This window comes from Suricata suricatta, chromosome 6, assembly GCF_006229205.1.
Source record: "Suricata suricatta isolate VVHF042 chromosome 6, meerkat_22Aug2017_6uvM2_HiC, whole genome shotgun sequence".
Taxonomy (NCBI): Eukaryota; Metazoa; Chordata; class Mammalia; order Carnivora; family Herpestidae; genus Suricata; species Suricata suricatta.
The window spans coordinates 114,623,752-114,651,613 of record NC_043705.1 but is presented as its reverse complement, the minus strand read 5'-3'; the positions used below and the strand labels follow the sequence as shown (position 1 = coordinate 114,651,613).

Below are 27,862 nucleotides of genomic sequence, written 5' to 3'. Positions count from 1 at the left end.
TATGGCCATAGCATATTCTAGTGAGTAAAAGGATGGCCTTATATCTGTTTTTCTTTACTTTAAACTTCCTCCTTTATAGTAAAAACAAGTCTTTTTCTTTTGCATGTGTGTTGGGAATCTATTTGAATAGTATTCTTCAAAGAATATGATTTCCCTTTTTTCTTTCTTTTTTTTCTCTTCTTTTTCCTCTGCCTCAAAGACTGTAGAAGTAGCATATTTGACATTATTAAATATGTTATAGAAAAGACATTAGTTTATTAAATAGTTGATTAAAAAAGACTTCAGATATGTGATTTCTATCTTAGATGCCCAACAAAAGATAGATATTTTAGTGCTTCTCGATTAATGTAGACCTTTGATGAGTGCTAGGCATTGCACTAAACACTTCATGGGCCTTAACTTATTTGCTTCTTACAAGACCTCAGTGAGGTGCATGTATTATTTATTATTTTATTTTTCCAGCTGAGAATAGAGAGGGTTAATAATTTTATAGATGAGGATGCTGTAGCCCAGAGAAGTTAAGTAACTTGTCTGAGATCACACAGCTAGTGAGCAGTAGACCCACAGTTTGAATCAGGTAGTCTGGCTTATGAAACCATAGTGTCTTTTTTTTTTTTTTTTTTTTTTTTAGTTTATTTACTTATTTTGAGAGAGAGAGAGCTCAAGGGAGTGGGAGTGCATGCGAGTGGGGGAGGGGCAGAGAGAGAATCCCAAGCAGGCTTTTCCCCCTGTCAGCGCAGAGCCTGAAGTGGGGCTCCATCTCACAAACCGTGAGATCGAGACCTGAGCTGAACTCATGAGTTAGCCTGAGCCACCCAGGCACCCCATGAAAACATATTCACCACAGCTCTATACAGCTTCTCTGATGTTTAGCTAGAACACAAAACAATTCTGCCTAACTCTCCCTCCAGATGATTAACGGGCCATGCATTGGAACCCTGGAAATTTTACATGTGGCTAGGGAAATATAAATTAAAACTGCGGTCTTATTACATGATTTAGAGTAAAATTAATGCCAGTTTCTAGATTTTCTAGCTGTGCCACTTATAAAGAAGTAGTTCATATAAAGGAAAAAAAAAGTACCTTATTCAAGAAAATTGAATTTTAGCCCCCCGGTCTCCCATTAGCGTTGTTTTTACTGACCACTAGGTAACCCTTCCTTCTGTTGCAGAACAGCCCTCCACATGTTTGCTATTAGGAAAGGCAATAATTAAAGATGTATGTTCGGAGCTGACTGTATTCTGCGCATTCTTAATTTAATTTGTATTTTTTTTCCCTTTTCTTTGTAAAATCCTGTTTGCTGACTTGGTGTTGAGGCTGGAACTGACTGCCCTGGCCAGCAGTCCGGTCCAGATTCAGGAGCAATTGCAAAACTTCTGTCCCGGGTGGGTGGAAGCCATATGTTTTGGGGAGGTGCTGGAGTGAATGAAATCCTTCCTACTCTTTTAAAGTCCCTCTTCTTTAGCCAAAACGGAGTGACATGAAATTGGCTTCAAAAAAATCCTCACTTGTAAAGGTTGTGTCTTGCCCAAGTACAAATGCCTTGGTAGATCTGTAGAGGTCTGTAATTCTGGAACAAAAACACTTGTATAAGCACATGTGGCATCGTCAATGAACGTTAAAAGGGGGAAGAGGACAATGGGGAAAATGTTATTAAGGTGACTCATAAATCCTACTAGATCTTTATGGCTTGTTTTATTTTGGGAGGTGGCAGTCAGGAAGTTGAGTTTGTTCATAATACGTTTAACCGCCCCCCACTCCCATCATGAAATGTCTAAAAAATATCATTATTGGCAAATCTCATTATTGGGTGCAGAATTTAAAAGCATTGACTATTTCACATGAGTGTGTGTGTGTGTGTGTGTGTGTGTGTGTGTGTGTGCTTTTAATCTTGAGATAATTGGATGTCAGCTCACACTCTTCTCTTTCTGTAGGTCTCACTGGGATTCTGGGTTTGGGCATTGCGGCGCCCAATTTAGCCTTTTCCCAGATGGTGACCACTTTTGGCCTGGCCGGCATTGTGGGCTACCACACTGTCTGGGGAGTGACCCCTGCTCTCCACTCGCCACTGATGTCTGTGACTAATGCAATCTCAGGTTTGGGCCTCTCTTATTTTCCCTCCTCTTAGGTTTTCACGGGCTTGTTCAACTCCCCAACCACTTTCAATGAGGTTTATAAAGTCTTTGTTTACAAATGGTATGGCTTGGCATCTGAGGCGGTGGTTGTGGTGATTTGGGCTCCCACAGGGCAAGGGTGGGGCCAGAAGTGAGGCGCTGAGCCAGTGTGTCGGGCCCTCGGGCCGCTCCCATTTCAAGCAGTGCAGAACCATTGTTATTTCATTCAATTATAATTTCCTTTATTTATTTGTTTTTAATTTTTTAATGCTTATTTTTATTTTTGAGAGAGGGAGTTACAGAGTATGAATGGGGGGGGGCAGAGAGAGAGGAGACACAGAATCTGAAGCAGGCTACAAGCTGTCAGTACAGAGCCCTACGTGGGGCTTGAACTCATGAACCATGAGATCATGACCTGAGCTGAAGTCGGACGTTCAACCAACTGAGCCACCCGGGCGCCCCTATAATTTCCTTTAAAGAAAGGATTCCTGTGATATAATTTGGAAATGCTGTTTCACAGAATCATAGTCGTGACATCCTTTAGGGCTCTGCTTAGATACATCTAGATACTCAGCTAAGCAAGTCTGCAGCAAGCCATACCTGTCACCAGGTTCACCGTGAAGCCTTTGGAACAGGAAACCCAGCTGACCAGCCAGGGTAGCATCAGGCATTTCTTTTTGGTGTGAGTCTTCACGGAGGTCCGTGTAGCGGTCCACATGGCTGTCCACAAGCTGCTTGCTTTGGCCCCCTGTCATGGTTCTGATCTAAGGAACGAGACCCACACTGGATGGGTGTGGGACCTGCCCTGGCCTAGAAGCCTCGTGGCGCCAGTGCACAGCCTTGATATCAGTGCTGGAGGCCCAGCGTCTGGGGCCTCTGCACCAAACACGTCTCATTCCAAGAGGCGCCACACTCCAGAAAGTTCAAAGTTATGGCTTCACCATCATATATTTATAGTTCATGCAAAGTTCCTCCCAGTTCAGAAGCAGTTTATCTACCAGCAATCCCTTTTTGATGTTATTGATTTATATCTTTATCAGAGGAGCAGAGCTAGAAAGTTCAAGGAAGTCCAGATTTTCATGCAAGGGGAAAAACATTTGTAACCCTTTGCCCACAATAGTACTTGAGTGACAGTGGTGTGTGGGAACCTTCTTTGTGTCTATGCATGGGAGATCCTGCAGCTCTGAATTGGGTTTGGCCGTGTCGCTATGCCTATTCACCATCTGGATTCTCTCTTCCTAGGGTTGACTGCAGTTGGTGGGTTGGCACTGATGGGAGGACATTTGTATCCTTCGACCACTTCTCAGGGCCTTGCCGCTCTTGCTACGTTTATTTCCTCAGTCAACATTGCAGGTATGATGGCAGTGGTCATAAAAGACCCCGCCATGCTATTTTAAAAATTGATTTATTTAAGCAATCTCTGTACCCAACATAGGACTCAAACTCATGACCCCAGGATCAAGAGTCACATGTTCCATGCTCTTCTGAATGAGTCAGCCAGGTGTGCCTCCTGCCCTCAGTGCTGCTTTTAATGGAGATGGGAGATGCTAATGTAAATCAACATAGACATTTGGAGTGTTTTAGACATTCGGATTTCAAGAACTTCATTGTGCCTTTAAAAATGGTTTCACTCAGACCATAAGTGCTCTCTGTGAAGAAGAATTATTTTGCCCATTTGTAATTTTTAGAAACCATTTGATTAAAGAGCACCCTCTTATCCATATCCCCAAATAAACACACAAAATGATTGTCTTGCTACAAGTTAACTGGAAAGTTATGAAATGCGTAGTTTTGAATTCACTTGACTTGTAGCTATCACCGTAACATCTCTAAATGAGTATATTTTGAGATAAAATTTTCGCCTTTGGCCTTCTCCTAGCCTGTGTTCCTGAAAACTGAAAGCCTGGCCCATCCCTTGTGTAAACTCATTTGATGCTGTTTTGTAGCTAAAAATTAGTTAATATGTCCAAGAAATCTGGTGCCTAGTGGTATGGCATTTTTTCCCCCTTTATCACTTAATATAGGTTTAACAAACAGAATAACTTACTAGAAAAAATGACTAGCCTTTTCTCTCTTGCATTCCCTAGCTGTTTGAATGCCTGTTTACTTGTAGTCATGCAGAAATAGTAGGTGCTGCGCTCTGATTGCAGATTTTCTTTCTGAATACAGGGTTCCCCACATATATTCTGGAGTAACGGATTGAGTTAGAGCCTAAGTTTTAACTCTGAGCTTTTAAAATGTTACTTCATATTGTATTTATCCTTAGGTGATAAAGGTGTGCTTAAAATAGGAAAATTGTACCTCTTTAAAAATCATGTGGCTCAATGAGATACCTCTTTCTGTTTTATATTGACTTTGACAAGGTGGCTTTCTGGTGACTCAGAGAATGCTGGACATGTTCAAGCGTCCCACGGACCCCCCAGAATACAACTACCTGTACCTGCTGCCTGCCAGCACCTTTGTCGGAGGGTATTTAGCAGCCCTCTACAGCGGCTACGACATTGAACAAGTAAGAGGCTGTGGTGACAATTTTTATTTTTGCTACTGTATATTCTTTCCAACTAGGTTTCATATTATTGTTCCCAGAATTCAGGCTCTGCAAGAAAGTACAGTAATACCTCTAGAAACATCTTGGTCAAAAGGAGCATTCCTATCCCCTAAGGATCCGGACCCTGGATTCTGGAAGCAGATTTGCCTGCTAACTGAATGTGCTAACGTGGGTTTCCCTGTTTGTCCCTCAGTTTTTCTACACATAAAAAGAGTCAAGAAGGTTATTAGTATCCTCTTTATGTACCTGGCTGGATTGTAGTAGTGAGAAAATTTTCCGTTTCTCCCCCAGCAAATTCAGGGCACCATCTCTTGTAAGCAGGAGATGTTATGTCAATTTATTTTAAAAAGACAGCATAAAAATAAACGTTATATAGAAAAGCAGAAATACTCAAGTTGAACTTTGAAAGTTCTATGTCTCAATACAATTATAATTGAGACTCAATATTGTTCTGAACTCAGTATTTTTTTTTATCACTTTTCAATGACTGGCATGTGATTGCATCTGCTCTGACAGCAGGAAAATCATGTCTCCGTGGTTTCCGCTGTCCCCAGCATTTCTTACTTGTTGATTGAACACAATCTTTTTTGAGTAGAGTTGGAGCGGTACATCAGGAAGACCCGTGTGTGAATTCCAAATTTGCTATTTTCTGAGCATTTGAGTTTGGAAGAATTATAGAATAACCTCTTTAAAGCTTTGGTTTTCTCTTGTAAAATGAGGACGATGACTCTTTCAACTTCTGTGAATCACACAGGGCGGACTTATAACATAAGTAAAGTATAGGGCGTGGTCTCTGGCGTTTTCAGTCAGGGGTTGGCTGCTTTACAGCATTTGGTCAGGTCTAGACCCCATAATTCTGCTTAAATTTAGGCACTTCTGTGTGCATTTGTGCGTGCTATCCAATCCAAAAGAAACCAATTTACCTAAATGGTAAAACTGCAAATATAATTTAAGGTATTTAATTTGTTAATGTCCCTAATGGATAGGAAACTATATTGAAATATTCAAAGAGGAAGTCATATTGGTCCCTCTATTATCCGAATTTAAAATTGTTCTTAGGAAATCATGTTTCCTCAAGAGAAGTCCTCCCTACGCTAATAGACTGAAAGTTTTAATAGTCTTTCTCTTCTCTTCTCTTCTCTTTTCTCTTGTCTTCCTTTTTGTTTACAAAGATCATGTATCTGGGCTCAGGTCTGTGCTGTGTTGGTGCCCTGGCCGGCCTTTCCACCCAGGGAACAGCTCGTCTTGGCAATGCCTTGGGCATGATTGGGGTGGCTGGAGGCCTGGCAGCCACACTCGGAGGCCTGAAACCGTCCCCGGAATTGTTAGCTCAGATGTCTGGAGCAATGGCTTTGGGCGGTACCATTGGTAAGCACGTGGCGGCTTTCCTCCTTTATGAACCCATGCCCATTTTTTGGCTCACTCTTTTGATGTAGTTGATGTGCTTACTCGATGTCAAATGTTTTAAAATGTTTGCATTTGAATGAGAATTATACCAACTATGATGAATCTTCACCAAAATAAAATACATTATATTAGAAACAAAGGTAATTATATTACTTATAACTTTCTAATTAATTTCTTGGAGCTTATTTTCTATGCTCTTGAGATTACTCATGTTTATTGTATCTGTTTTTAGGAATACTGTGTAAAGGTGGGCTTCTGTCCATCTCTTCCCAACTCCATATTTAATGACATAACCTTGGTGGTTAGAAAGTGACCACAGTGGTTGCATTTACATGGTGGAAATCAACAAATGCTACAATCTGGGTTTCATTTATTGTTTTGTTGATTGTCCAGACCTGAGAAAATGCTGGAGAAAATAATAATGCAGCTTAAATTCAAAAGTGTGCTGTGTCTATAAGCCATTACGTGGTGAATATCACAAAAGCTGAGCAAATATTCTTGTAGTATTTGAAAACTGTCATCTGATTCAGTGAAGCTGCTGCTCACATTGTTGATAATGAGTGTGGTTCTCACATGCATCTTGTTTCTGTTTTGTCTTGTTTGTTAATGCAGAGATAAATGTCGGCCAACATTCCCGTGGGAACTGCACTCATTCATCAGTTACAACCACTAGGTTGGTGACAGATACAAGAGTTAGTAAAAGTCAACAAATACATTTGGTGAAAGTCAATTTGTTAAATGGAATTTGCAGTAAAGAGTATTACATATTTTATTATTTGAAGATTGTGTGCTCCGTACCTTTACATCAGTGAAAATTGATGATGGCACATGTTTTTATCCTGAGGAGCTGTTTGCTATATAGTTACCAGCATAACAGTAGATTTAAGCCTCCTTTTGTACATCTTAGGAATGCTTTGTGTCCTTTCTCAATAGTCCCTGGAAAGGAGCTGGAAGGAAAATGTGTTGTAGGTTCATGGCAGAAAAACTTTTAAACAGGATCTTAGCAAGCATTCTGAGACGCACTCCTTCTCTGTCACCTGCCTAGAGCCCCAGCTGGAGTGCAGGAATTCTGAGTCTTCTCAGTTGCACATCTACTCTACCCAGCTATTTGCATGTCTTTACCTTTGCTCTCGGTTCGGTTCCCACCCCTCTTCTGAAAACCTAAGTCTTCAAATTCCAGCTGTTTCTTGTGTGCTCAGGAGCAAGCGTTGGGTTCTGGAGAAGAGAGCTCGAGTTATTGTTGCAGTAGGGGGATGTAAGGGGCTTAATTGGAACCTTAAGTAATCTGAAGAAGCATTAGTCAGGGGAGTGCTTGCAGGTTGAGAGAGGAGGTGTGTGTTACTGCTGTGTGTTTGGGGTTTTGGAATTGAACCTTGGTTAGATGTGTGGAGCAAGCCTGCTCTTTTGAAAGGATTTACATAGCCAGTGTCCTCACTTTCTTTATAGTCCCTGTGAGAGAATATTTAGCCCATACGAGGAAGCAGATAAATACTTATTAGTGACAATGATGGGAAACCCTTAAGTGTGGTCTTTTTTAAATACATTGAGGTATAATTGACATACGTTATATTAGTTTCAGATGTACAAAATAATGAGTCAGTATTTGTATGTATTCAAAATAATCACAGTAAGTACAGTAAACATCTGTCGCCATACGTAGTTGCAGAACTTTTTTTCTTGTGCTGAGAACTCTGTTTTTTTAATTTTAGAGAGAGAGTGTGTGAGCAGGGGAGATGGGCTGGGGGGCAGGGAGAGAGGCAATCTTAATCAGGCTCTATGCCTAGCACGGAGCCTGACATGGGGCTTGATCCCATGACCCTGGGATCGGGACCTGAGCCAAAATCAGGAGTTGGATGCCCAAAAAACGGAGTCATCCAGGTGCCCCTTGTAATGAGAACTTTTAAGATCTACTTTCTTAGCAACTTTGAAATATGCAACACAATGTTATTACACTTGATCTTAGCCAAAGGCTGAGAAGCGATAACACAATGTTATTAATTATAGTCACCATGCAGTATATATTACATCCCCACGTCTTATTTTGTGACTGGAAGCGTCACCCATTTTGCCCATCCCCCCTCCCCTGCCTCTGGCAACCACCAATCTGTTCTCTGTATCTGTGAGCTTGGTTGATTTTTGGTTTAGATTTCATATACAAGTGAGATCAGATGGTATTGGTTTTTTTCTGTCTGACTCATTTCACTTAGCATGATACCCTCAAGGTTCATCAATATTGTCACAAATGGCAAGATTTATATCTTTTTTTAATGGCTGAATAATGTTCAGGCGTCGTCTTTATTATAGTTGCTTCTTGAAGGTACGTTGAGTTTTAATGTCTCTTTGACCTTCATTTCCCAACAGGACTGACAATTGCCAAACGCATCCAGATTTCCGATTTACCTCAGTTAGTTGCTGCTTTCCACAGTTTAGTGGGCTTGGCGGCGGTGCTCACTTGCATCGCTGAGTACATTGTAGAATATCCACATTTTGCTGTGGATGCAGCGGCAAATCTCACCAAGATCGTGGCCTACCTCGGTACTTATATCGGAGGGGTCACGTTCAGTGGCTCTCTTGTTGCCTACGGAAAACTGCAGGGTAAGGGATTCAGCACTTACCTATATTGTTTAGGGTAAATATCTGTTGTTTAGGGATCCATTTCAATTTTAGAAAATGGCTTAACTGGCAAACGTGTTAGGTGAAGAATTCGAGAAGCACTCAAATATATCAAAGACCCCCTCCTCCACATCACGATTGCTTTCCTTTATTGAGCCTTCCACATCTCCTGAGGCAGCCAGCAGAGGAAACAAGTGCGTGAAAATTTGTGTAGGGGACTGGGTGATGTTTCATAATATATGTGAACAAAACAACACCTTCTTAACCCTAGAGATGCCTCTGTAGAGTTCACAAGAATGAACTTTATACATTTTCCAGAATAGAGAGAAGCTTGTTGAATAAGTTTGCATGATCACTGTATAGTACTTATTCTGAAAACAGATACAGCTCCAGCATGGCATCTTTTGCTACTGCTGAAGTCAGCCAGGAAAATAGAAGTGGAAAAAAAAACCCCCCAAATTTCACATAGGCTGTTTTCACTGTTTTCATGAAAAAGCGAGTCTATATAGAAACTAGCTTGTGATATAAAAATCTGGTCTTGCCTCTCAGTAATCAAGTAATTAAAATTAAATAGGAAACTTCCTTGAAACTTAAAAATCACAAAAGAACTTCAAGCCTACAATGTTCTTGTCTCATGCTTTGTTTTTACAAACAACTAGCAGACCAGGGCTCTGCTCCCTTGGGCTCAGTTGATAGAGTCAGAAATGCTAATATGCTAGCACTCTGTTTTGAAGTTTTAAATAAATGAAACCACACTTAACAACTTCTGTGTCGGTCATACGGGAAAAAAGTAATTTTTTAAGATTCTGTGACAAAGAGTAGAGAAATTGTTGTGTGATCAAAGTAAAGAACAGTTAAGTTGAGCCATACTTTTCCTACTTGTGTTAACATTTATTACATCTAAGAGCCCTAATTTGCTTTTATGTCTCAGGTCCTTTTTTTATTCTGATATTAAATTTTGGTAGTTTAGGATTAAATGACACATGAGAGAGAGAGATTTTTTTTTTTAAACATGTGCTAGGTTCTGACTGATGTGCTCCCGGCCCTAGGTATTCTGAAGTCTGCCCCTCTCCTGCTTCCTGGAAGGCACTTACTTAATGCGGGCCTGCTGGCTGCCAGCGTGGGTGGAATCATCCCATTCATGATGGACCCTAGCTTTACCACCGGCATCACCTGTCTGGGCTCTGTGTCAGCTCTCTCTGCTGTCATGGTAAGAAGTCAGAAATGGAAAGCATGTACTCAGTGAGGAACTAGGAATATCTTGTTTGATTACAGTCTAATCAAACTTCTGTCTCTCCAGGACCCTTGATGGAATAAGCATGTTTTAAAATGATGTTACGTGTTCTGTTTGAGAATTTGGAAAATACAGAAAAGCATAAGAAGAAAATCACCCTTTCTCTCCACATAATGGTGTCTTCCAACGTTGTTGTGTGACACATGTATTGCTATGGGGTCTTTTCATTGGATTAATGTGTTGGTGAATAGGAATTTTATTTTATTTTAATTAAAAAATTTTTTTTGGTTTATTTATTTTTGAGACAGAGAGAGACAGAGCAAAAGTGGGGGAGGGGCAGAGAGATAGGGAGAGATAGAATCCCAAACAGGCTCCAGGCTCTGAGCTGCCAGCACAAACCCTGATGAGGGGCTCAAACCCACGAACTGTGAGATCATGACCAGAGCTAAAGTCGGCCACTTAACTGACTGAGCCACCCAGGCTCCCCAGTGAATTGGAATTTTGAAAAGCCAAGTGTTTGAATTCTATTCGTTGGGTGCCTTGTTGTGACAGGGCCCACAGAATAATGCTTTGGGTTTTATGCAGTAAGTGGAAGGTACTCTCTGCTCATCAGTTGTGCTAACATTTACTGGAAACTATGATACCAAGTTAACTACAGTATATAAAATGAAATGCAGTTAATAAACCCTCTGTGTTCAGTGGGGGAGTTCAGCAAAGCCTTTCAGGGTAGGTTTGGTCCTCCTCTTCCTCTCTGATTTTTATATTTAGTAGATTGATACATACAGTATTCTCTAGTTGTCTATATGCTACAATGTAGCATTTCATTATATCAGTGTCTGATATCTTTGCAAACAGCTGTTATTCACTGATTCCTTGTTTCTCCAGTCTGGAGTCAACATCATGGACAAGGTTAATGTTTTAAGTTTTTAAAATAATGTGTAGTGCTGAGCACAAAATTAACCATATAGTAATTGCTTATCAGACACATACTGGCTGCTTGATTCAAGATTTACAGTATTAAAATAATACTTTTTAAAATGTATTTCTAAGAGGACTTATTTTGACAGAGAAACTTTAGAGATCTATAAAGTAACTTGAAATTCTTCTTGGGGAGCCTGAGTGGCTCAGTCGGTTAAGTATCCGACTTTGGCTCAGGTCATGATCTCATAGTCTGTGGGTTCGAGCCCTGGGTCAGGCTCTGTGCTGACAGCTCAGAGCCTGGAGCCTGCTTCAGATTCTGTGTCTCCCTCTCTCTCTCTGCCCTCCCCCACTCACTCCCTGTCTCTCAAAATAAAAAATAAAGACATTAAAAAAATTCTTCTTATGACTACTGACAATACAATTTTTTTCCAGCTTATACAGCACTGATTTTTGTTTTATTGTAAGCAAATAAAAAATGTTTTTGATATTTCTATTTGTCCAGTAAAGCAGAAGAGGCAAAAAAAAAAAAAAGTAGGCTCAAAATAAAACCAAGAGCATAGGAATAGAAGACTTTAAGAATTACTATTTTTGAGAAGAGATGAATTTTATATTTAAGAGCTACTTCATGCTTTTATGAGAGTGAGTAAAGTCAAATATTTTTTGGACTATTTTAATTGCTTTTGACTTAATTAAGTAGCCTGTGAACAGACTATGAGATCATGACCTGAGCCAAAGTCGGACACTTAACCGACTGAGCCACTCAGGCTCCCCAAGAAGAATGTAGGAGTATGTGGAATAAAAAGCAAAGATCTTCTTCCCCATCGTGGTTTTTCCTATCCTGTGTTTAGTGATTTGGGGTTGTACTAGACAGACTTTGGATTCTGTTGTATTCTTCCAAAGAGTATTGATCATTATTTTTAAATTTATTTTTGTAGAGAGATTTCAAATCTGGCTTTCTTATGATGGGGAGGGGTTGCTGAAATCTATTATTACTTTCTCCTTAACAGGAAAAATGCATAATGCATAAAGAGATGCATAAAGAGACAGCCAGAGATTTGGGCTGAGTTTATACATAGAATTTGGGGCTCCCTCTCTTTAGCCTGCTCCTTTGTAGCTTGCCTTCTGACTTTCCAGCTGCCTCAGTCACCCTAAATCCTATCCTTGGATCTTTAAACTAGTAAGACTGTGGGCTTGTAATTTAGTTACATGTCTTTCTCTTGCACCAGCAGGTGCCTGTCCCTAGGCTAACACCATAAAAACTGGGAAATTCACCCAGTGCTGTTACTTTTTTCCAAGTGCACACCCCTCTCTAGTTTCTGCCTACTTTTCATCACTGCCTTTTAGGGATTAGGGATATTTCGGGACAGGGAAGTGGCCCAGTGTTACGTTCGTTACATCTGCGGGAGAGCTGACGGGATAGAAGGCCCTTGGTCGTTCCTGGCAGTAGAACTTCAAGATAAGCAGATTAATTGGCAAACCAGAATGGTTAAGAACCAGAATGTCCAGTGTCTGAGGTTTTATTTTTATTGTATTAATTTTGAGTGCTGCTTTGGTTTTCATCATAGGGTGTGACTTTGACAGCTGCCATCGGGGGTGCGGACATGCCCGTGGTCATCACCGTGCTGAACAGCTACTCAGGCTGGGCACTGTGCGCGGAGGGCTTCCTGCTCAACAACAACCTGCTGACCATCGTGGGCGCGCTCATCGGCTCTTCCGGCGCCATCCTGTCCTACATCATGTGTGTGGTAAGACGCGTGTTCAGCAAAAGCACAGGGTGCTCTCCGCGCAAGGATGTGTTTCTCTTATCTGCAGTAAAAACAACTATGTCCATTCCTATTTTCTAATGTAGAAATCTCAGAGTGTTTCATTTGAATCAATTGGCAAGACTGCTTTGGAAGCACCGAAGTGTAGCTAATTAGGAAAGTGAAATATAAAGATATAAAATCTTCTGACTCCCTCCATCTGGAGATAAGCATTTTAGATTTTGATTTATTTTCTTTTTTGTTCTATTACATAGCTGTGCATTTACTTGTCTGATCATATTGTATACTGTCTTACATTTTATTCTTTTCATCTTACTATATTCTTGTCATTTCCTTATTTTTAAAATTATTATTATTTTAATTTTTATTTTTGAGAGACAGAGGCACACAGAGCGTGAGCAGGGAAGGGGCGGAGAGAGAGAGAGGGAGACACCCAATCTGAAGCAGGCTCCAGGCTCTGAGCTGTCAGCACAGAGCTCGACGTGGGGCTTGAACTCATGAACTGAAAGATTAGGATCTGAACCTAAGTCAGATGCTTAACCGAATGAGCCACCCAGGCACCCCTCTTGTCATTTCCTTATTAAAAATGCTTTCTAACTACCATTTTAAGGGACTTCATATAAACCCATCATATGGATATATAAAATTTATTTAAGATTTCCCTAATGCTGTATCTTTTATGTTGTTTGAGTTTTAATTTTTCTTTGTAGAAAATGCATCTAGGGCACTTCTGATTTATGTCTTCGGATTGATTTCTTCGAAGTGAAAGAGTAAGCTCCTTTTTATCAGTTTTTCTACTTACTGCTGTGTTGTATCCGGAAAGTTTTCTCCAATTTACACTCCCACCGGTCATCGTGAGAGTGCCTATCTTGAAGTTTTGTGGTCAGCATGATCTTTTTCAAAAAAGAAAAAAAAATTAAGAAAACAAATACTTCTTAGCTTCCTTTTTATTTCTAATTCTCTTCTGGATTACAAGAAGATATTCTGCAAATAATTAAAGCTTTGACTAGAAAATATTTTCAGATGATAGATACTATTCTCTAAATAACAGTTCTGAATGACTGTGAAAGGGCAAGTGTGAAATGTAGTGACATCAAAATGTGGCTCTACTGACTAATAATTCAGGCAGAAAAAGGACATTTATTCTGCCTCTATTCTTTTATTACAATATTTGAAAAAGACCCTTATTTAAAACTCAGAATTTCTCAAATGGTTTCATTGAAAATCTCTTTGTAAGTTGAATGCTAAGGTTATCTTAATAATAAAAAAAATTAGTTTTCTTTGGCCGTATTGTAAAACAAAGGATTTGATAGCCCAAGTTCAAACAAAGGAAGAGGTTTTAAAACTAAATCTCCCAGGTTGTTCGGGGAATTTGGAAAGGTGGAGGCTTATGTCTCCTGCTGGAAGAGTGTCAGGCTTTGGGTTTTAAAAAATGTTTGTGGCACCTGGATGGCTCTGCTGGTTAAGCATCCGACTCTCAATTTTGGCTCAGGTCATGATCTCACAGTACAGGAGTTCAAGCCCCGTGGCAGACACTGTGTTGGCAGTGCGGAGCCTGCTTGGGATTCTTTCTCTCCTTCTCTCTCAGTCCCTCCCCTGCTTGTACTCTCTCTCCCTCTTGGTCAAAATAAATAAATAAACATTAAAGAAATTAAAAGGCAAAAAACGAATGTTTATAAGGATGGGAAATGTATTCAATTGTATTAGAAATGGTTTTCTCAAAAACTGAACTTGTTACAAAATTAAGTTTTGTGATTGGTTCCAGTATGATTGTAGACAGGGTCATATTCGTTTTGGGGGTACGGTGTAGTGATTCCACAGTTGTCCGCATTACTCAGTGCTCACCATGGGGAGTGCACTCCTCACCCCCTTCACCTGTTTCACCCATCCCCCGCCCACCTCCCCTCTGGCCTCTGTCAGTTTGTGTCTATAGTTAAGAGTCTGTTTCTTGGTTTGTGTCTCTTTTTTTTCCTTTGTTCATTTGTTTCGTTGCTTATATTCCACATATGAATGAAATCATATGGTATTTGTCTTTCTCTGACTGACTTATTTCACTTAGCATCTAAAAATGAGCTTTTGACACTTAGTTTGACTTTGCTTCATTTGGTGAATTTGAATGACCAGGAGGGGGCAGCAGATTTTCATCATTACTCAAACTTGGTCAAAACATTGATTTTTAAAATTACATGGGAAGATTTAAATTTTAACAAAATCAGTGGCATACTGCTTTGGGGAGAGGTGAGGAGGACTTATATCTAGTTCTTGGAGCATCATCATGAGTACCTTCTTGGCTTTATCGTTATTTTTTTTTCCTTAAATGGCTTTATTAGGTTCTTAAATGTATCAGTAGTATTTCCCAAATTTCTGTTTGTGTCATTTTTATTTCTTCCACTTTTCCTTCTGCATCTAGTTTCTTTTGTTATTGTTGGTTATAGTAACGCAGAAACTTACAGTAGCAGTTCTATGGCAGTGACTAGAATAAGGTAGGAAGGGGCACTTGTTCAAAATACTTTTTTCTACGGGTACTTCTGTAACTATATCATCTTTGTCTTACTCTTTTCTTTCATATTTCTTGATCTGGTTTCTGTATTACTTTTTCTTTCTTTCTATTTCTACCACGTCGGGCATGCCATTTACTGTCAGCGTTCCACAGATATGTTTTATTCCTGTACTGTATAAGGCTAACAGGAAGTTCTTACAGCTGTCTGTGACCCTGAGTGTCACACTGGATCAGACTGATGTTCTGTTTACAATAGCAACTCAAATTAATTTGGATTCAAGGACAGCCGAAGCTTTAAATTTTTAAAAAATACTATCCAATTACAAAAATAAAAGAGGTTTAATGTGGGGAATTTGGAAGAAAGTAGAAAAGGATAAATAAAATCATCTGCAATGCCATTACCACTTAACTCTTAAAATTTAATATTCTAATTCTAGTCTTTTTCTATATGCCTGTCTTCAAATATATTCCATGTTTAATATTCTCCCCAATAATTTTATAATAATTTCCAGTGTCTGCATGTTGCATCACATAGATGTACCATAATTTATCCAGGTCCATCTTATTAGTTTTTTTTTTCTTCAGTGTACCTCCTTGTGCATTCTGATCATTTCCGTTAGGCGGCCTTTGTGGAAGTACAATTACCTGGTTGGAGGGGGTAAGCGCTTCTGTTGGCTCTCAGTACCGACGGATTGGTGTCCACAAAGGACTCTCCAGTCTCAGCTCTCAGCAGCGATGTGTGTGGAGCCAGTGTCCCCATTTCAGTCCTCAGTCTTCCTGCAAAACAAACAAGGCAGCAACAGAAATGAGCCTGCTGCATTTTTCAGTTTTGAGGATAGAAATTTTCTCTCCTTCCACATTGCCCCGATTCCTGACTTTTCACGTTAATCTTCGTTAATTCCTGGCTCGTGCTTGTTTATTATTAAAAAAATTATTTCTTCATGGCCGGTGCTTTAGCAGCTCTGAGTGGTTCCTCATAAAAATAAAAATGAAATAGCTGCTCGTAACTGGGCATGAAAGCTGCTTTACAAATATTAGCTTGTCGAATCCCCATACTAATTCTGGAGGTAGGGGATTCTCTTTTCATTTTACAAAGAAGGTATTTGAAGACGTCACTTACTGTTCGCCTTTGTGTTTATGGCGCCTGACCTAGCACCTGGCACACTCAAATGAGTAGAATAATCGTTACAGGAACATTAGATAAATATTTGTCAGCTCATTTCACATTTTGAATCTTTTCTGGATAGCATATGGAAACAGATGTACTACAACGTATCACTATCTATTAATGTTACTACTATGTTGTAGCCTCATTATTTTATTATTTATTAAAGGAAACATGTAAGTCCAAACCAGGACAGAGTGGTTTTATTATGTTAGAGGGAATGAAGTGCTCCCCGAGTGGCTAATCAATAATCCCTAAAACTGAGTTTTTGTTTTGATGATTCTTTCGGGTGTCTTCCGAGCCGAATGCTGTGAATACCCAATATTAAACTGAAAAATGTCGATAGTGTCCCACAACCAGCTCAGATGAATAATTTGCTTTATGGCTAGATGTCATAGAGACATTAACCTCTTCATGATTTTACAGTCTGTTTACTTGAGATCGTGTCCAAACTGCCTGGGAAGTAGAGGGCTTGCAGAAGGGAAGGGCATTTTCAGACCGAATTTTCTGATTTTTGTACTTTGTTGCTTATTTCTAAATGAAAATAGAACAGAATGAAGTGCATCAAAGCCAAACCAAAAATAATTTCTTTTTTTGCTTTGCAGTCAATTATTTAGCACCCACAAAGCATTGAAATGAGAGAGGATAGTAAATGGCGTGTACGTTGTTATTGCATTAGTTTTGTCTATTTTATAACCTTTCCTTTGTTTTCAGATTTATTTCTTATAGTTTGCTTGGGATTATGTGAATTAAGGATCTCTTTAATGTAGCATACAATTTTCATTATAGGGCTTAATAACTTAAAAGGAACAGTCTTGGAGAGTGTTGGGAATACTTTGTCTTGGACACTGGGAACTCCTCGATCTGCCCAGGATAGTCTCATTAATCACTTGAGCAAGCAAAAAAAAAAAAAGAAAAGAAAAGAAAGAAACAAACAAAAGAAAGCCCTACACCCTAAACATTTGTTGAAAATATGATATTGCAATGGTAAATTCAGGGATAAAAAATAATTTGGTTTTTAAGAGACCACATGGAATTAGCATAATGGTGATATAATTGTGGATATGTGTTTAACAAGTTGACTTTGATTGTTCAACTACTGTGTGGTTCCCTTTCTTTCTCCTGAAGATGCCATTAGAAGTGGGTAAACATGAATTAAGTGTCCTCAGGAATTCTTCTCTTCTCCTTCATTCAGTTTTATAGGGAGAGAAGAATGGTTCCTTTCACACTGAGTTAGAATAAAGTGCTCAAGTTAGAATAAAGCTGTCCCTTGGCAGGACTGTGTGATGTAGGTAATGGAACCGCTTTGCATGTTTCACTTTTTAAAAAAACTTTATCGATGACACGGGGTGCCTGGGTGGCTCAGTTGGTTGACTGTCTGACGTCACCTCAGGTCATGATCTTGTGGTTTGTGAGTTCGAGCCCTGCATTGGGCTCTGCGCTGACAGCTCAGAGCCTGGAGCTGCTTCGGATTCTGTGTCTCCCTCTCTCTCTGCCCCTCCGCTGGTCACACACACACACACACACACACACACACACACACACACTCTCTCTCTCTCTCTCTCTCTCTCTCTGTCTCTCTCTCTCAAGAATAAATAAACATTTTAAAAATTTTTAAAAAGTTATCTATGGCAGGAATATCTCTATGTCTGAAATAGTCCTTTGAATCAATTTTTTAAATCAAATTTTTATTTAAATTCTAGTTAGTTAACATATGGTATAGTAATAGTTTCAGGAGTAGAATTAGTGATTCATCCTTACGTATAACACTCAGTGCTCAACACAAGTGCCCTATTGTATACCCATCACCTATTTAACTCATCCCTTACCTACCTTTCCTCCAGCAACCTGCAGTTTGTCTTCTATAATTAAGAATCTCTTACGGCTTCTATTTTTATCTCTTTTTTTCCTTTCTCCTATATGTCCATCTGTTTTGTTTCTTAAATTCTACATATGAGTGAAATCATATAGTAGTTGTCTTTCTCTGACTGACTTATTTTGCTTAGCATAATACACTCTAAGTCTATCCACATCATTGCAAATGACAAGATTTCATTCTTTTTGATGGCTGTGTAATATCCCATTGTATATATGTACTACAGTACCCATTCATCCATTGATGGATATTCCTTTGAATTGGTTTTTTAAGGCAAACATTTATTTGGTAGAACATATTTCTGGTAATTTAATTTCAGAATCTTCTAATTCAAAACTAGAAAGGATTAACAAATTTAACAAATGTTGAATGTTTGGAAATCTCAGTCCTGGCTATTTAGATTTTCAGTAAAACTTGGATTTAAGTATAGGAGGCTGGGTTATGTCAGATTGGGACTCGATACCTAATTAAAAGTATTATTAATTTTTTTCTGGCCCTCTTATCTCTTCATAAATGCATAACGATATTCTGGACTTTATTTTAATGTGACAATCTTAGACAAGTTTACCAGAGTTTGGGCTTTGTAAAATGTGAATCCTGTGTCTGACAAAGGAGCTTAGGTGAAAAGGACAATTAAAATTCTGCAAACATTTGGGTCTTATCCTCTTTATATTGTTGATATGCCGCCGTTAGTCAGGTACAGCTGTCTGTTCATCGTCTGCGTACCTTTTCCTCCTGCCTCTGCCTCTGTCCCACTTCGGACGTGTAGGTTCAGGCAGCGCTGTCTTTGGGTTGTCATGTTGTTTTCTCCCAATGGGTTACTTCTCACCGAGAATCTCTAGGTGCTCTTAGTTCTTTAGTAATACAGTAAGTAATAGATTGGCATTATTACCGCTTTTACGTGGTATACACATTGGATCAATGATGTGCTTATTGTAGTCCTTTCAGAAGTGAGAAACCCAGTGCTGATCATGTAGAATGACTGCTTTGCTCATGTACAGTGATTTGAATTCTTTTTTTTAAGCTTATTTATTTATTTTGAGAGGGAAGGGAGGGGCAGAGAGAGAGAGAGAGGGAGGGAGAAAGAATCCTAAGCAGGCTCCACACTGTCAGCACAGAGCCCAATGTGGGTGAAAACTCATAAACCGTGAGATCATGACCTGAGCGGAAACCAACAGTCAGTGCTCTTCCAACTGAGCCACCCAGGTGTCCCTACAATGATTTGTATTGTTAATAGGCATTTGCTTCTGGTCTTTTACCACCACAGCTGCAGAGGTCTACAAATGAACTATTGTAGAAACCAGACATGTGACTTTGTCACATGACTCAGTTGTGGCTTTTGTTTGGCGCATTTTTGGATGATTGTAAATGGCATGCCTTCCTCTTATTTTTTTCCCCAAGATTATTTTTTTTAGTTAAAAGGGTGGATATAGGGGCGCCTAGGAGTCTCAGTCAGTTAAGCATCTGACTTCGGCTCAAGTCATGATCTCACGTTTTGTGGGTTCGAGCCCCGCATCGGGCTCTGTGCTGACACCTGGAGCCTGCTTCAGATTCTGTGTCTCCCTCTCTCTCTGACCCTTCCCTGCTCATGCTCTCTCTCTCTCTCTCAAAAATAAGAATATTAAAAATATTTTTTAAAGGGGTGGGTATAAATTTTAATGAACTGGTGTATGAACTTACTCATTTGCCTTTTTGGAAATAAAATATTTTAGGAGCCTAATGATGAATCCAGTCGCTTCTTTTACTGCTTCCCAGAGCTGTATGTAATTGGTTTGGAAAAGAAGACTGAATCAACTCTCGCATTTCTTTTTTTCTTGACGACAGAGGGCAGCAAACTCCTAAATGATATGAATTCCCATCCTTTGGATTCTTCCCTGTTGCAGCTGGTAGCAGGATTCACCTGAGCGAGCTCTAGAGTCACCTTGTAAAATTTCTCTTAGATCTCATTCTCTTTCATTCTGGTGAAATAAATGCACATATGGAGGTAGAACTTGCTTAATTAGAACACAGGCAGTAATAACTAGATCTGAATTTTTCATTAATTTCTTAATGTTACTGGTAACTTTCTGTTAAGTTCTTTCTTAAAATTAACTTTTATTGAGAACATAGCAGTGTGAAGTTGTATAGATGCAATCTCTGTAATTTTTTAGATAATCAAATAAAACCTCTTAAATGATTGTGAATATTGTATACATAGGATTCATACCCTTTCAAAAAGTTATGTGGATTAAAGTCTCACAGCCAATAATTTTGTTCTCCAGGCAATGAATCGCTCCCTGGCTAATGTGATTCTTGGAGGCTATGGTACCACTTCAACAGCTGGTGGAAAACCCATGGAAATTTCTGGCACACATACAGAAATCAACCTTGACAATGCAATTGACATGATTCGTGAAGCTAATAGCATTATTATTACTCCAGGTAAGAAAACCAAAATGAAAAGTAAGCAACCTATAAGAGCTGTTGGAAATTATTATATTAATACGGTTTTTTATAATGGGAAAAAAATGAATTGGAACTTACTTATTTTTTGAAAATGTAATGGAAACATAGAAGCAACTCTCTGATTACCAAGTAAAAAATGGTGAGAATCTTTGGCTTAGGTTAATATTTTGAAGATCATATAGAGATTTTACAAATTGATTAGTGGGTTCTAGCCACGTCTTTCTGTGATTCTATACAAATTTTTTAGTCATCTTTGAGTCCTGGTTATTTTTTTCTCAATGATAATTTTTGGGATTACTATCAGTATGAAATTAGTAATAGTGTATGAAAGTATCTAGCTCACTCATTAGACTCAGTAAATGCTAATCTCTTTCTTCTCAACAGTAGAATCACGTGGTTTCCAATAAGATGAGATAACATGACCGAATAGAGAGAACTTGATCTGGGAATCACAGCACGTCATTTTTATTCTTAATTTTGCCTCTAACAATTGGCATGACATTGACCAGGTCATTTAATCTCCTGGCCCCAATCCTTAGTTTTTCTCAGGTTTAGCTTAGTTCTTCTCTAATCATACCACAGAATTCTGTGGTATTACAGGTTATGTATCGGCTTCAGATTAGGATTTTACCTCTATCATACTATCAGAAGAGTTTTCTATAAAGGAAATCTATTAATTTGACAAGTCTAGAAGTTTGCTCTCATTTCTAGTCCTGTTAACAGATTGCCTTTTTTGGAGGATGTAAAAACACGTTTTGATGGGGGGCCTGTGTGGCTCAGTCGGTTAAGCATCTGACTTTGTCTCAGGTCATGCTCTTGGGGTCTAGGAGTTCGAACCCTGCGTCGGCCTTTGTGTTGACAAGTCAGAGCCTGGATGGAACTCCTTTAGATTCTGTGTCCTCTCTGTCTGCGCCTCCCCTGCTCATTCTCTCTCTCTCTCTAAAGTAAATAAACATTAAAAAAATTTTAAATATGTTTTGATCAAGGAAGAAATCGTAGTTATAAGATTTCAAAATAAAAATCACATTCCTCTGTGTCCTTCATGTTCTTTGCAGGCTACGGTCTGTGTGCAGCCAAAGCGCAGTACCCCATCGCTGACTTGGTGAAGATGCTCTCCGAACAGGGCAAGAAAGTCAGGTCAGTGCTTGTAGTGCCGGGGTTGTGGCATGTGTGTGAAAGGAAAGGAAAAGAAAGTAGAGGATTCCCTTTTAGATGACTTTCCTACCGTGGAGTTTTACGTATGTAATTCCAGGTAAAGAAACTGAGCTGTAAAACCCGATTCTAGCCTTAGTCTTGCTACCTAGTTGTGCTGTCTCTAATACCACAGAACCTAAATACAGCCTCATTTTAGAAAGGGGAACCAAATTTCAGGATTTTTATTAATGGGGTAAAACAGGAGTCCTGTTTCTTGTTGGATTTGGGGAAGGAAGTCACACAAAACATTAGAACCACATCAAGTTGTACATTTTTGGTTTCTGTTGTTCACACTGACTGAAGAAAAACATCTCAAATGAGAGGTCTTTGTAGTGAGTGGGACCCAGTGGTGTTCCTGTGGGCTAATTAATGTTTGACTGCATTTGCTCTCCCGTTCTCATGCCAAAGACTGTTGAAAACGTTCTTTTCCTAAAGCCATACACTTTTTGAAACATGGATTAGGGCAGTAGTGGCCCTGCTGCCTGGCCTTTGGGCACTGGACTCTGTTCTTGGGAGGATCTTGGGCACAATGCGGAAGTTGAGGACTCTGCATTTCCAGATTATCCCCATGACCTTGGATAAAGGGCTTGAGGGATGTAAAGATGGGGCGAGTGGGTGGCAAACCGTTGCAGTGCTTTGCATCTGTCTTATGCACCTCTGGATCCCTATTCTGGAACTCTGCTGTTGGGAGTCAGGGAAGGGACCGTCCGGGGTTATCCCTGGGAGGGATACCTGCTTCCTCTTGGGTAGAGAAGCTGTTCTCTAGCAGTTTCAGTCACACAGTGTCATATGTCAGAGAGACCAACTCTATTATTAAATACAGTTCATTTGTTCACCCAAAAGTTAATGTGTGTTGACAAGACGGTTAATGTCTGTTCATGAAAATTCCTCTTACATGTCTATCTTACACTTTTTCTGGGGAAGATGATTAGAATAAGCCTAACCGTGTCCCCAGAACTAATCAGAGCTAGTCAGAGGATCTACCCAAGACTGTATTCTGAATGTCCCAGCTATTAATAATGAAGAGACTTAGATGCTGATAGAAAGGGATCTAACATTTTAGCATCAGCTACATTTTTCCCCCTTCCTTCCTTCCTTCCTTCCTTCCTTCCTTCCTTCCTTCCTTCCTTCCTTCCTTCCTTCTCTTACTCCCTCCTCTCTATCTTCCTGTGATCCATAGTTAGTCTGTATTTTTCAAATACAGAGAGTCAAAATACTATTTTGTGGTAGGACCAGCTTTTCCGTGGAAAACATGTAGATGTTTCCATGTTTCGTATAACCTTAGAGGAATTGAAGATCGAAGATGAGAAAAATCATTGGCTTCGTTTCCTAATTTTCCCATATGAAGTCTCATTTTGGGCACTGATTCCCATTTCTTATCTGGTATTGTATAGGGCTGTCCTTTCAATTGTACATTTGCCACATAAAGCTTTTGCAGACCTACACAAGGAAAGGATGTTTTAAGTAATCTTTCATGATTTTCCAAAAAAAATTTTTTTTTATTCAGTCCACATGTGAGAAGTCTAATGTATTAGTATTGCCTCTGTCACCACAAATGTTTAAGACATGAGTGGCAGTCTTAATGAAGTAGAGAAAGATAGCTTTCCTGTCTTCGTTCTCCTTTGGGAAGGGGATGATTAATCCGACATACCTCTCTTGTTACCCACGGACCAGCCTACGTTAATCAGACATAGTGGAAAATCAGTCCAGGGAGAGGTGGATACAAAGTTGGGGAGCATCGTGATTATAGGGTAGTTTGACAGAAGCAGAATGTGAGGGAAAAGGACAAGAGGGATAGAAAACACGATAAGAAAAGAAAAGGGATGAGACAAATAAAATTTCAGTTTCTGACCTAATTAAAATGTGATTTTGATCCATGAGGACATAACAAAAACTGCTGTTTTGGCTTGATTTCCATCAGGCTGCATGGGAAAAATAATTAAGATTTATGGGAGATATTTAACTAAACATATATGAATAGTTTCTCAGTTAAAATTTGTGTTTTATTGAAGTAATTTTGTGAACAGAATATCAGACTTTATGTGAGAGAGAGTTCTGTCATTTTAAGTAATTATCATAGTTCAAATTCTTATTAATAATAAACTTACTAATAATTTATTGTGTAGGGTCAGAGTAAAATTGTTCAGTCTGATTTCTCTGTTTATGAGTTTGGGAAAATTAGCCACTTACATTGATCGATTTCATATTAAAGATGAAATTAAGTATCAGTATATCACAGTTCATTTTTTTTATTGTAAGCTCTTGAATTCTCACCACGGGCTTCGTATGCAGATCTCATATTTGAGTTTAATGGAAGTGAAGTGTTCTTGCTAATACAGTGACAGCAGATTATCCTATATTTCCTTTCTAGTTTCTGAATGTTTTTTGTTTTGTTTTGTTTTCTACTGAAAGGGAGTCATAGAAATTGTTGCTTTGTCTCATGTGTATCATCATCTTTTCCTGGGAGAAATGCAGATTTTCTCAATGAAGTTAGGAATATGTCTATCTGTTGATGCTGGCTTTAAAAAATTTTTTTTAATTTAAGGAGACAGATGTCTGTTTGCACAAGAGATGGCTGCAGCATTACCTCGTATTTTAATGAAATAAATCTGTATTTACAGTTAGCAGTAATTTAGTCCTTTCATCACTCTGTGGAGCTCCCACGGTGTTCATTGAGCACAGCTGCTGGGCCTCTGGTGTTAGTAGATCTTTGTGCCTCAGGACCCCGGCATGCCTAGCATCCAGATGTGGTGACATATTCGCACACATACCCCGTGGAAATGTGCCAGTGCGGACATATGATTGTCATCAATCAGTTATGCCCAAGTGGTGCCAAGAAAAATTGCATCTGTCATACAGTCTGGCTTCGTGGCCCATGATTGATTTAGAGACACTCGTGTTTTCCTTTCCTTTGGCTATAGTCATAACATACTCACCGGGAGCTGCGATTACATAATGAAGCACATGGCATTTCACGGAAGAGCTCATTTCCGAACATCATGAATGTTCACTGACTTAGACTTTCTTTAGTGGCCAGTGTATCGTAGCTTCCCAGTTGGCCAGAACACCTCTATGGCTTCCCTAACTTATCCTTGATCTCTAAAAACATTTTATTACCAAAATCTTGCGCTACAAGAGTGCAGACATTTTTTTACCTTTTGATTTTCCAATCTTTGCATTGTTATGATAGGCTTTTCATTATGAAGCAGAGGTAGTGTTTCCAGCGAGTGATTCTTAGAAAGAGGTGTAATTGTTTTCTCTTTGCAGTTAATCACTGCTGGATTTCCATGCAGAAAGCCTTATTGCCCGGCTTATCACAGAAGCCTTCTGAATTTGTGAAGCCACATTTCAGTTTCTTTGATTGACTGACTGATGTTATGTATTGCTTTCCTGTTGACGTTCAACTATATCTTTCTATTAATAATTTGTTGATAAAAAATTTATTGCTAGGATTGGGGTTCAAGGATGCATAAGCCCAATTCCCATTTTCAGATGTTTACAGTTATAGGTGCACAAATGAATCCATGAATGAATTCCATTTAATGGGATGATATGCTAGGAAAAGTAGAGGGGAAGGAGGATCAGAATGCAGAGGAGAGGAGAAGGTAATTAGCCAGGGGACCTTTTAAACCTCTTGTGCGATTCAGGATATGAATTTTTTCAGGTTTTTAAAAGCACTTAGTCTTTCTCATTCTCTGTCTAAACACATCTAGCTGCCAGTGGTATTTGTGGTTTAATCTTGTTTTACAGTCTCATGTGACCCCTGGCTATCGATTTAAATATATGTTAGTTTTTGCTGAGGAATCCATTCTTTGAAGATAGTTGAAGGTGAAATATTTTGTCAGTTTAACTGGATTTTCTTGTTTTTCATGGATTACATGTAATTCAAGTAAACAGAATTCAGCCTTCTTGGATTTGTTATGTATCAGGGTGCAGGAAGAGATAGGACATTCATATTTGTAAGGTAATAAAGGCACATGCTTCTGAAGAGAGTAGATAGTAATTAGGCTTGATGAAATACTCCATAATTTGAATAAAGAAAGAAGACATTACTTAGCATTTCAGCGACAGCTTGCAATACATTCTTTTTAGACATGACTATTCATGTTAATGACCATTCACTGAACAAATAGGTATATAGTGTTTTGTGTCAGGTACTGTTCTAGGTCCTGAGAAAAACGTCTGTGAGTACCCGGATGAAAATTCTGAATATTCATGGTCAAGTGTGCATTCACAGGGAGGTTATTTCCTAGGCTTGACGATATTCTGACTTGGAGACACTTACAGCCCCATTGTGTCTCCAGTTCAGATGCAGCTGAAATGGTGACCAACAGCTATAGCGTAGAAAATTGTATCAGAGTTTCAGAGTTACGACTGGTACTATTAGGTGACGAATCAGCCAGGACTTCAAGCTTTATGAACGAATATGGTGTTATTTCTTTGTACTTTGCTCTGAGCCTACCTTTTTGAAAAACATAATGGCAGGAAGGTGGGTGTGATGGGAGTTATTTGTGTAATTAGTCATATGAGTGAAACTTTTGGTGGAAGGGGGGAAAACCAAGGAAAATATATGCATTCACTCACATCTGTGTTCAGCGTATTGTGTAGAATTGCCAGTAATTTCTCAGATCAGAGGTGTCAGTTGTGCTTCTAGGAAGCAACCCTTTTTCTCACAGTCTGACTGTTGGCCAGACTACTTTTGGCTTTGTATTTATACTGTTCATAGCATATTGGTGTGGTAGAAAGAAAGCCTGTGATTTAGGTATTTTGTAAAGGCTCTGCTATACCTAGGACTCATTTCTTGGACACCTTTGTCATGGGCATTCATTCTGGTGGTCTGAGGAGACCATGAAACTGGTTACTCGTGAAACTGGTGCCTCTGACCATCAGGGTGTTTTTTGGCTTCTTATTCTAGTATTAGTCATAATAAACTCTTTGAGCTGCTATTCTTCAATGAGGTTCATGTGAACATGGTGGAGTATAAATAAATAAAAGCCCTTTTCTCATTTCATGTTCCACTTCTTCATTATCTTAATGACAATTTCCATTTTATGGTGCTCACTGGCTATCACTTTCCCGAGCCATTCAACAACATTATTAATGTTATTCAGACAAAAAGATGAAATTACATATAATTCTTACCATGTCTCTACAATATGCCAGAATACAATATTTTAGAACATTAGTGAAAAAGAATTTTGGTTTTTTCCTCTGATATCATTCTTCATAGTCTTGTTCGTTATTTTGAAATAGAAAGTATGTCAATAGTCACGCTTGGTTGCTAGATTTGGTTCAGTGATGTAGAAGCCAGATTTGGGCACATCTTTAAAAATATCCTCGGAGTGGAAAGGGTAGTGTTGTGACGCAGTTCTGCAGAGGACTGCATTGATGTTTGCGCTGTCGTCTGACCTGATCCTCTTCAGAGGACTTCTCACTTTTTGGCTGGACCTCAGTGTCACAGGACACTTGCACAAATGGAAAATGTGACCATAGCCTTCTGTCAAACATTTTCTTATTCACAGTCATAGGACAGGTTCTGTTATTTTATATTAGAAAAATTGTGCCCCTGAGCCATTTTTGTAAGCTCTTTGACATTCATGATTTTGTTTCCTCCAGAAGGGAAGGCCATAGATGAACACCAGATTTCAGACCTGAGTACGGCCCAGCCCTTATTTGCCTTCAAAAAAAGAATGAAAGGTACATAATGTTCTCTAGTTCTGGCTATCAGAAAGTCCTAGGAAATTAAATGAAGATTTTCTTTTCATTCTGAATTTTACAAGTGAGTTTGTCTGAAGTGCTGCTTCGAAGGCCTTTCACAGTTTACGAGAGGCAGACATCATATCCTTCGGCCTAAGGAGCCTTGCCAGAAAGTCGATTCTACAGCTTTTCCCATCAGTCAGATTTTGAGGGCAGTGAGGAAGATTTTGTCCCACTTCACCCTCTGTTTGTCTTCAGATGGATGAGCTGGCCCTGCCCAGCTGGTCCCAGCCTTTTCACCAGGAAAGCACGTTTATCCCACTTCATGTTTTAGAAGGTTTTATTCTTCATTGCATTTACTACAGTTACTTCTTAAAAAAATAAA

At 39.2% G+C, this 27,862-nt stretch overlaps 1 protein-coding gene across 3 annotated transcripts in view; it reads left to right on the top strand.

Moving 5' to 3' along the window:
• The window catches only part of NNT (nicotinamide nucleotide transhydrogenase), a 93,497-nt gene that overhangs the window by 49,726 nt on the left and 15,909 nt on the right, over positions 1-27,862 (top strand). For all 3 annotated transcript variants that reach the window (XM_029940920.1, XM_029940919.1, XM_029940922.1), the window contains 9 exons: positions 1,935-2,096; positions 3,357-3,467; positions 4,478-4,623; positions 5,835-6,030; positions 8,431-8,664; positions 9,732-9,892; positions 12,403-12,582; positions 20,403-20,562; positions 21,642-21,723. In XM_029940920.1, the coding sequence (XP_029796780.1) occupies positions 1,935-2,096; positions 3,357-3,467; positions 4,478-4,623; positions 5,835-6,030; positions 8,431-8,664; positions 9,732-9,892; positions 12,403-12,582; positions 20,403-20,562; positions 21,642-21,723 (1,432 nt within the window). The remainder of the gene's footprint in view (positions 1-1,934; positions 2,097-3,356; positions 3,468-4,477; positions 4,624-5,834; positions 6,031-8,430; positions 8,665-9,731; positions 9,893-12,402; positions 12,583-20,402; positions 20,563-21,641; positions 21,724-27,862) is intronic.